Source organism: Neomonachus schauinslandi, chromosome 1, assembly GCF_002201575.2.
Source record: "Neomonachus schauinslandi chromosome 1, ASM220157v2, whole genome shotgun sequence".
NCBI classification, from domain to species: Eukaryota; Metazoa; Chordata; class Mammalia; order Carnivora; family Phocidae; genus Neomonachus; species Neomonachus schauinslandi.
In genome coordinates, this window is record NC_058403.1 from 201,315,501 (window position 1) to 201,325,842 (window position 10,342).

At 54.7% G+C, this 10,342-nt stretch overlaps 1 protein-coding gene across 2 annotated transcripts in view; it reads left to right on the top strand.

Annotated features, from left to right (window-relative positions):
- FKBP8 (FKBP prolyl isomerase 8) overlaps window positions 1-9,422 on the top strand; it is a 10,077-nt gene extending 655 nt beyond the window's left edge. The window contains exons 2-9 of one of the 2 annotated variants that reach the window (XM_044917451.1): window positions 711-1,030; window positions 3,963-4,132; window positions 4,324-4,412; window positions 4,693-4,913; window positions 5,551-5,723; window positions 7,730-7,807; window positions 8,325-8,456; window positions 8,891-9,422. In XM_044917451.1, the coding sequence (XP_044773386.1) occupies window positions 736-1,030; window positions 3,963-4,132; window positions 4,324-4,412; window positions 4,693-4,913; window positions 5,551-5,723; window positions 7,730-7,807; window positions 8,325-8,456; window positions 8,891-8,977 (1,245 nt within the window). In that variant the 5' untranslated portion in view covers window positions 711-735 and the 3' untranslated portion in view covers window positions 8,978-9,422. The remainder of the gene's footprint in view (window positions 1-710; window positions 1,031-3,962; window positions 4,133-4,323; window positions 4,413-4,692; window positions 4,914-5,550; window positions 5,724-7,729; window positions 7,808-8,324; window positions 8,457-8,890) is intronic. The other variant, XM_044917455.1, reaches the window with a different exon arrangement.
- Window positions 9,423-10,342: the final 920 nt, after the last annotated feature.

The window sequence follows — 10,342 nt, forward strand, 5'->3', positions numbered from 1 at the left end:
GTTGTTCAAGCCAGAGGAGGAGGCTGTAGAATGCTATAGGGGTCTTGACCACTCCTGTAAAGGAGGCTACTTTGAGAGAGTGATCAGGAGGCTTGAGGAGAGGAGAAAGGGCTCCCAGGGAAGGCTTTAGGCCAGGGTCCTTGGTGTTGGGGAGTGGTATTAGATTCAGGGTATGGGAAGAAAAGCCTTGGGATTTCTAGTGGCAACCCTTAGGAGAAGGGGCAGCTGGAGATAGGGAGTCCTGTTAAAGATTCAATTCCCTTTGGGCTCTAAAAATAGATTTCCTGAGACTTCAGTCACCCTAAAAAAAATCCTAGCACCCCCTCTGGGCATTTAATCTGATAAAGCCCCAGGTTCAAATTCTGTCCCTGGAGTTGCCTTGCTATGTGACCTTGGCAAATAGCTTTGCCCGTCTGGGCCTCAATTTCCTTTTCTGTAAAATATGGAGGGGGGGATGTTTTCTACTTCTCTGGGTATTTGTAAAAACTAAAAAAATAATTAGCTGTAAAACAGTTTACATTGTTTGAAACTGACTGAGCCCCAGGGTTTGATGTGTGGGGCAAGCCTGGGTTGTTCTTTACCCCCTGTGTAGATGAGGAAATTAAGGCCTGGTGCCCCTAAGTCACACAGCAGGTGATAGGCTGTGTGGTGAATGGATGCAGAAGAGAATTTGAGGGTGGGATTCTTACCCCATCCATTCCCCCTACCAGGGCCAATTCCCGTCCCCCCAGCAGCATGGCATCCTGTGCTGAGCCCTCTGCCTCAGGGCCTGAGCCCACTGCCCCACCGCCTGCTGGGGTCCCACCACTTGAGGACTTCGAGGTGCTGGATGGGGTGGAAGACGCAGAGGGAGAGGAGGAGGAGGAAGAGGAGGAAGAAGACCTGAGTGAGCTGCCACCACTTGAAGACGTGGGGCAGCCTCCACTGGAGGAGGCTGAGCAGCCTGGGGCCCTGGCCCGAGAGTTCCTGGCCGCCATGGAGCCTGAGCCCGAGCCCGCCCCGGCCCCGGATGAGTGGCTGGACATCCTGGGTAAGGAGTAGGGGTGGCTTGGGTTGACCCACACGGCCCGGACAGCTCAGGTTCAGGAATGACGTTGGCCTAGGCCCTCTTCTCCGCTGAGCCTCATTTCCCCCTTTCTGCTATGCAGTAGGTTGGAAGTAAAACATGTAACCACGGTGATCGCCCGCCACAGGCAACTGGTTGAGACACTTCATATCTTTCATTGTCACATGCACACGCACACGCACGTCGTGTTATGTCCCTGTTTCCCAGAGCTGCTAAGAGCAGCTCAGAGAGGCTGAGTCACCTGCCCAGGGCCACACAGCCAGTATGCCAGGTGCTGGCAGCTCCTAACCCCCACTATTGCTTTTTTGGCGTTTGTTTGACAAGTGCCTGTCCCCTGAAAATGTGTTCAGGGGTCAAATAGGTCTGGAGAACATCCCATTTTGTTCAATCCTCTGCCTGGCTCATAGCATGCATTAGCATTGTGACTGTTCAGAGAAGTCCTGCAAGAAAGAAACTAGGGGAACCCACACACGTGCCCCACCATGTATCCCATGATAGCGACTCTGGAAACTAAAAAAACATATTGCTACTGGTACTGTTATCTAGTATGTTAAGTAACGTTAGTATCTGCTAATAAATGTGGTAGTGAAACGTCATTAATCAGATCACGGATACTGATATTGAAGCAATAGTATCAAGTAATCCTGATTTGATAATGCAGAATTGTTACTGTTATCATCTCTGCTGTTGATAGAAATGTTACTTTTTTTTTTATTTTAAGATTTCATTTATTTATTTGAGAGAGAGAATGAAATAGACAGAGAGCCTGAGAGGGGGAGGGTCAGAGGGAGAAGCAGACTCCCTGCTGGGCAGGGAGCCTGATGCGGGACCGATCCGGGGACTCCAGGATCACGACCTGAGCCGAAGGCAGTCGCTTAACCGACTGAGCCACCCAGGTGCCCCGAAACGTTACTTCTAAAAATAACACCAGGTTGGGGTGCCTGGGCGGCTCAGTTGGTTAAGTGTCTGCCTTTAGCTCAGGTCATGATCTCAGGATCCTGGGATCGAGTCCCGCATCGGGCTCTCTGCTTCTCCCTCTCCATCTGCCTCTTCCCCAGCTTATGCTCTTTCTCATTCTCTCTCTCTCAAATAAATAAATATAATATTAAAAAAATAAAAATAATACTAGATAATATATACTGAGCACCGGATGTGTGCCAGGCCTGTGCATCATATTTGAGCCTCACAACAACCCTGTGATGTAATTCTTACCATATCCCCATCTTTTTTTTAAAGATTTTATTTATTTGAGAGAGAGCAAGCGCACGATAGGGGAGAGGGTCAGAGGGAAAAACAGATAAGGGGCTCGATCCCGGGACTCCGGGATCATGACCCAGGCCCAAGGCAGATGCTTAACCAACTGAGCCACCCAGGTGCCGCACCATATCCCCATCTTATAGATGAGGGAACTGAGGCACAGAGAAGTGGAGGTGCTTGCCCAACAGACAGCCTCCTTTGCTGTATTGGAATTTGGGAAGCTCTTCTTTACTGATATTAAGAGCTGCTCTGCTTCCCCTCTGAGCACGAACCTGACTCCATTTATATTTGAGCCAGCCGTTTTCTGAGGTCAGAATTTGGGCTTCTGAACAAGGAAACGGAGGCCTTGAGAGGGTACGTGATTTGCCCAGAGTCTCCCGCGATAAATGGCAGTGCCTGGTTATAACCCTACCAGCACATCCACCATCCGTGCCCAGAAACTTAGAGAGACAGGGTTTCCTAGGGAACCACTGATCTGAGACTGGATATGAGACATGTACAAGTTGGGGAACAGTACAGAAATTTGGAACATTCTAGAATATTCCAGAATATTTATAGATATTTCCCTGTCCCTCACCTTTAGTCAGAGGTCCACTCGGAATTATGGTATATTCCAAACTGGTGGAATAATATGGAATCCAGGTAAATGTCGGGAATATGGATGATTGCAGTCATCAGTCTGATGGGCCTCACAGGTGTAAGCCCTCAATTGCCTCAGTGGTGGTCATGGGATGACAGTGGCTGTTTTTGTTGTGGGGGTTCCTTGAGTGGATTTGTGAGGGTGCTGGGCCTCATGGCTGCTCAGTAGCTGTTGGCCGTGGCCATTTGGCCATTCCTGTGATTGATTGCTTGGGGCCTGGAGGAAAACATGGGCTGTGGGCCCATCAGGGGGACTGTTGCTTATAGGCCCTCTGGCTGCTTAACTTTGAAATGTGATGTGGTGCTTTGGTAGGGACACCTGGTGTCACAGATACTCTGTGAACCAAGCAAACTGCTCACTCGGTGTCACCAGGGTTCTCCCTGATGACCCCATTTCATGGCTAGGTAAATTGAGGCTCAAATGTTGAAGGGCTGAATTGGAACCTGGAGAGGGAGTGGAGAGTGGCTCCAGAGTCTCTTGCTTGGGCATCCCTGCCAGCTTGATTCTGCTGGGCAGGATGACTTTTCTTAGCTCTTCGCCCTGACTGAGTCTTAATTTTCTTTCTTTTTTTTTTTTTAAGATTTTATTTATTTATTTGTCAGAGAAGGGGAGGGTGTACGTGCAATAAGGGGGAGTGGCAGGCAGACGGAGAAGCAGGCTCCTTGCTGAGCAAGGAGCCCAATGTGGGACTCGATCCCAGGACCCCAGGATCATGACCTGAGCCGAAGGCAGACGCTTAACCGACTAAGCCACCCAGGCGTCCCAAGTCTTAATTTTCTTGACATAATGGTCAGACGGGCCATTATCGTCACTCCTCAAATTGATCCTTTCATGCCTAGTGTCCAGACAGGGACAGTCCCAGGGGCATGGGATCACTTACCCAGTAAGTGGCAGAACAGCTGTTTGAGGCTCAGCTGGGTGCTGGGAGAGGGGTGCTTGGGGAGCAGGCACCCATCTGACCTGCCCAGTGACAGGCTGCTTGTCCCTGGTCCCCGGCAGGGAACGGGCTGTTACGGAAGAAGACGCTGGTCCCAGGCCCACCCGGCTCAAGCCGCCCAGCTAAAGGCCAGGTAGTCACTGTGCAGCTGCAGACCTCGCTGGAGAATGGCACTCGGGTGCAGGAAGAGCCAGAGCTGGTGTTCACCCTGGGTGACTGCGACGTCATCCAGGTGGGAGGGCGCGAGGGGCCTGGCAGCTGGCCTGGGGCTGACTGGAGGAGGCCTGTTGGGGTGGAGGGGAGGTGGTGGTGGCTGGAGGGCAGGGGCTGGGCGGGGGGGTAAGGCGGTGGTGGGGTCAGAGCAGGCATGGCATTGCTCCTCTGTACCTGAGCCTGCCTGACCATCTTGCCCCACATACCCAGGCCCTGGATCTCAGCGTTCCGCTCATGGATGTGGGGGAGACAGCTATGGTCACTGCTGATTCCAAGTACTGCTATGGCCCCCAGGGCAGGTGAGAACCTGTTACCAGCAGGGTCCCCATGAGGGACCCCTTTGCTTACCAATTTTATAGAAAAAGAAACTGAGACTTAGGGACGGGAAGTCACTCACCAAGTCAGGTAGCTCATGGGTGGCAAGGTACTTCCCTTCTGTTTTACTGAGGAGGGGGTGACAGTGGGGCCAGCTCCCAAGCCTTGAGCATCCCCCCACCCGCTCCCTAGCCAACCCAGTGTGTCTAGGGTTCATTCATGGTGGTCGCTGGGTCTGAGTGCTGCTCTTGCCCCATCCCCCAGCAGGAGCCCATACATCCCCCCACACGCGGCCCTGTGCCTGGAGGTGACCCTGAAGACTGCCGTGGATGGGCCTGACCTGGAAATGCTCACAGGGCAGGAGCGTGTGGCTCTGGCCAACCGGAAGCGGGAGTGTGGCAATGCCCACTACCAGCGGGCCGACTTCGTGTTGGCTGCCAATTCCTACGACCTCGCCATCAAGGCCATCACCTCTAGCGCCAAAGGTGACTGCCAAGTCAAATGTGCCGGTCCCTGCAAAGGCATCCACTAGTGCCAGAAACATCCAGCCACAGAGGGACTCAGACTCAGAATGTTCTAGAATATTCCAGAATATGGATAGATGTTCAACTATTCCTACCTTTAGGCTAGAGTCCACTGTAGAGTTATGGTGTGTCCCTGATCAACGGATTGTTACAGAACGCAGGTAGATGTTGGAATGTGGGTGACCATAGACCATGTCAATCCATGTGCCCTGTGGTTAAGCCTTCGCGTTGCTTAGGCTCCATCTTACAGACTACTTAGGAGTGCCCTGAGGATGGGCTGGTCTTGGCCTGTGTTAGAGATAGGGAAACTGAGACCAGAGAGGCTTGAGGTCCTCTGAGGAATAGATGGTGGAGGCCCCGCCCCTGGGAATTTAGAGCCCCTCTCTCTCCAGTCTCTTGGGACTGGGGTACTCAGAGGCCCTCCCCACCCAGTCTCCTCTGCCACCAGGTACAGAGGGAGTGGGCCTTGGCCTGGGTCACACAGTGTGTGGGGCGCCTTTCCCTGGGTTAGAAGGTGGCCGGCCCTCTACAGATGGGCGGCTGTGGGGTGCTGGCGGCATGGTAACCACGGCCACGGTTGAGCGCCATCCCCCCACAGTGGACATGACATTCGAGGAGGAGGAGCAGCTCCTGCAGCTGAAGGTGAAATGTCTGAACAACCTGGCAGCCTCACAGCTGAAGCTGGACCACTACCGCGCCGCTCTGCGCTCCTGCAGCCTCGTGCTGGAGCACCAGCCCGACAACATCAAGGCTCTCTTTCGCAAGGGCAAGGTGAGCTGCGGGCTGCAGGTGGACGGACCACAAGCCGTGGGCAGATGGTATGCATAAGCTATAGGTGGGCAGGCTAATTCCCCTCAGCCAGTGCAGCGGGACTGGTTCCAAACTCTGGATTTGAGACGGGCATTGGCATCAACCAGCCAAGCTCTCTGGGGTACAGGTGGGGAAACTGAGTCCCAGACAGGTGCTGGGGTGTGGTCTGGATCATAGCAATTCATTGACTGAGGCCAGACTTGATCCCTAGGTCTTAGGTTCTCTCTTATCCCTGACATTGCTCTGTGGCCCTTTGGTGACTGCTCCTTGCATATAACCAACCCTCCACGGTTCACATGTCCCTCGGAGTAAAAAGCCAAGTCCTCATTGCAGCCCTTGGGGCTCTGAGTCATCTGGTCCTCCCGCCATCACCTTCCACCTCTCCTCTTCCTTCTCTCCATCCTGCTCAGCTTCCTCACTGCTTGCTGCCCAGGTCAGGGCTGTTCCCATCCTAGGGACATTGCCCAGGCTTGCCCTCTGCCTGAAACTTGCACACCCCAGACTCCCCTCCTCTCCCCCCATGGGTCCCTCTTTCACCTCCTTCAGATCTTTGCTCTGATGTCACCTCCTCAGGAAGCTCTCCCTGCCACACCCACCTGACCCCCTGCCCTGTCTTCATGTTTTCCATGTTGCTGTCAGCACAGGCAGGTGTCATCGTGGCTGTTATGTCCCTTACTAGAAGCTGGAGATTTTGTCTCTTTCACTCCCTGGTAAATCTCTAGCCCTGCAAACAGGGCCAGGTTCACAGTGGGTGCCCAGTAAGTGCTATGGAATGTAGGGATGAATTTGGCTTGTGTAGACTTGACTGTAATTGCTTTTGCCCCCATCTCTGTTCATCCCCACCCTTGTGTGTGTGTGCACGTGTGCGCGTGTGCCGTATGTGTGTGTTGGGGAGAGAGGTTCAGCACCTTTCAGCAGTAAACTGAGGATGAGACAGAAGCAAATGGCGGGTCACGTAGCCTGTTCATGAGAAGCATGAACAGGGCCTCCCTCCAACCAGCATTTTTTTCAGCACTTGTATGTAGGGTTCTGTGTAGAAGCTTGGGAAGAAGATGCTGTCTATTTTTTAGGGGTCTATAATCCCGTTGGGGGCGGTGGGTTTGTCTGCTCATGTAGTCTCACACACGTTTATATCTGCTGGTTGTAGGCGACAGAAACCTATTCAAACATATTCAAGTCAGAGGAGGAATTAATAACTTGTGGAACTGCCAAGTATGGGAGGTTGGCTTCAGGCATGGCTGGATCCAGGCGTTAGCAATGTTGTAGGGATGCTGTGCCTGTCTGCTGTAGGTTTTCCCCTCAGGGTGACCAAGATGCTTCTTCCTTTTCCCTCAGAAGTTCACGGCTGGGGTGCCTGGGTGGCTCAGTCGTTAAGCGTCTGCCTTCGGCTCAGGTCATGATCCCAGGGTCCTGGGATCGAGCCCCACATTGGGCTCCCTGCTCAGCGGGAAGCCTGCTTCTCCCTCTCCCACTCTGCCTGCTTGTGTTCCCTCTTTTGCTGTGTCTCTCTCTGTCAAATAAATAAATAAAATCTTTAAAAAAAAAAAGTTCAAGGCTTCCATCCTCCCCATTTAGTATCTGGTCTCTCAGTGATACCAGCATAGTTCAGATGGATCTCATTGGCTGGCTCTGAATCATTCACTGTAGTCAAAGCTTTGGAAATGCTCATTTGGCTTCTTGAGCCAGTTAGGGTAGCAAGGGAGGAGGTGAGGCCAGCACCTAGGTTTCCTGCAAAGTCTGAGACAGACATGCAGGGGAGGGAGCAGACTCGGACACTGAGCCTAGTGGGGCGCTTATGTAGTCTGAGGGCTCGGGAACGGTATAAAGGTGGCTGGATCCCTGGGGTGATTGTTGGTGATAGATTTGGGACTGGTCGGGGTGGCCAGGAGCCTGGCAGCGCTGGGCGTTTTGAAGAAGATCCTGGTGCATTGTAGTTCCAGAGTGATGCCATCCATTTCCTCCCACAGGTGCTGGCCCAGCAAGGGGAATACAGTGAGGCCATCCCCATTCTGAGGGCAGCCCTGAAGCTGGAACCTTCCAACAAGGTGAGCAGAAAGGAGGCAACCTTGGGACTTGCCCTGCCCGCCTTTCTGGGAAGTCATCCTGTGATCTTTGCCTTGTCCTTCTTGCTGTGGCTCTTCCTATCATGTTCCAGCCTGGGCAGTGACAGGGAGGGGGTGGGTGGCTGAAGAGTCCCAGCCAGCTTGCTGAGACCCTCATGACCCCTGCATAGGTGGTCTGGGCTCACCCCTCCCCCACAGGGATCCCAGAGGCCAAGGGTGCCACCAACGTGGCCAGGTCAGTGTCCTCAGCTTTTCTACCAAAATCTTCCTCTCTCCTGGCCACCTTGTGCTCTTCCCCATCCACTGGTTACCTAGGGGGATAGAGATGGCAGCCCCCACTTTGCTGATGCCCAGAGAGGGGCAGATGGAACTTTTGTGTCCCAGTGGCCCTAACCCCAAAGTGACCAGGGGCCCCAGAAGGGCAGAGCATCAGAAATGATGGTCAGGTTTGCTGCTGCCGCTGCGTGTTCTTAGCCCAACTGACACCCACGTCTTGCAGACGATCCACGCAGAGCTTTCGAAACTGGTGAAGAAGCACGCGGCCCAGAGGAGCACAGAGACCGCCCTGTACCGGAAAATGCTGGGGAACCCCAGCCGGCTGCCTGCCAAGTGTCCTGGCAAGGGTGCCTGGGTGAGCTGGGGCTGGCAGGCACAGGGATGCAACCAGAGGAGGGGCAGGGGCTAAGGGCGGGGCATGCCACCCAGAAGGAGTTTCTTCATTTTGCAAGCATTGATGTCCCTGCCAGCTGGGCTGTGTTGGACCATGTTGGGGACACAGAGAAGCCTCAGCCCTGTGCAACCAGGGCTAGAGCAGAAGATGGAACACAACCTGGAGGGCTCAGGGTGGGGAGTGATAGCTCTTTCAGAGGGGAAGGGGAGGTGTTCTAGAACAGAGGACACTTGGCTTGAGTTTTGATGTATGAATAGGAGTTTGCCAGAAGGTGGGAAAGGCATTGTCAGGCAGTGGTTTGCTGGGAGGCCTGTTTGGGCCGTGTTGGTAGCTGAAGCCTGCGGTATCGGTCTTGACCGCCCTCCAGCCTTCTCTTCCCTCCCCTTTATCCACAGTCCATCCCCTGGAAGTGGCTGTTCGGGGCAACTGCTGTTGCCCTGGGGGGCGTGGCTCTCTCTGTGGTCATCGCTGCCAGGAACTGACCACCCAGGTGGCCACCACCCCCTCGCACACCATGGACCCCACCCCGCGCTCCCTAACTTCCCCAGGCTCCCTGTCCACTGCCCTGTCTGATCTAGCCCCCTCCTCTGGGGCAGGAGCAGTGAGGTGTGGGGGCCACGTGGCCCCAGTGAGCCAGGAGGGACTATGGCCCTACAGGAGGAAAGTGAGGCAGGGCCCGGGCTCCATGTCCAGCCCGGAGGGAGGGGGCCCTCATTCCTCCAGACCCAATTCCCATTCCCACCCCCACCCCCTTGGGTTAGGTCTCAACAGAGGCCGGCCTCAGTTTCTCCTTCCCAACAGGCCTGGGGGCAGCCCTTCCCCAACCCAGTCCCTTTCCAAGCGTCAACCCCCGCCCACACCGCCTGCTGCCCTCTGTCCAGGTTCTCCCTCCCACCCCTCCAGTGAAATAAAGCCTCCTACCCCGCACTCTGCCGCCTCCAGTCCCTTCTTCCACTGTCACTTGGGGCTGGGCCAGAGACAACCTGTGTTACATCCAGGGTCATGCAGGACTAGAGCGGGGGGGTGTCTCCTCCCAGGCCACGGCAGACCTGCTTTACAAAGGCGGCAACAGAGGCCTGGAGAAGTGGGGCGATGCGTTCAGGGTATACAGCTGGGCTCTGCAGGGGTTCACACCCAGTTATGCTGGTTACTCTACTTCTCTTGTCTCTGTTGCCCCATCTGCGGATCCTGACAGGATCTAACTGGGGACAGTGCTGAGACCTGAGCGACCACAGGGGGCTGGCTGTACGGCAAGCAGACAGCCCCATGTCTGGGTAACAGCATAGCCAGTGCAAAGGCCCTGGAGCAGGATTGAGCCCGGGACGTTCAAGGTTGAGAAGAGTGTGTGGTCAGCAGAACTGGGCCCTGTGGGGCCTCAGGGACTGTGGGGAGGGGTTAGGCTTGATTCTGGGAGTTCCTCTTGATCTCCTTTACTTCTTCCCCCAACCTGGGGCTATAGGAGCTTCTCCCTTAAATGCTGCCCATGATCACAGCCAGAACAGGCAGAGCCCGTGGTCAGGCCTCTGCCAGCACAGCACCTGAAACCCTTCTCTTGGCTTCATCCTGCCTCCGGGAGAGGAGATCTCCAGGAATAGATCACCACCACAAGTATCTGTCCTGCACCTGTCCCCTAACAGCCGCGGGAGGGAAAGCCACTGGCCAGAGCCAGCCAGCAGAAGGTAGCCGTTAGGCCTTGACCTTGCCTGCTCCAGGCCCCTGCTCTGTGAGCCACCTGGATGACTCTCTGGGCACAGATCTGTGGGTGGCTTGAACCTGCTCCTTTCCACCATTCAGCCCTCTTAAGCTTATACTTTGTACTCAGACAGTGGGGGGCTTTGTGGGTGGTG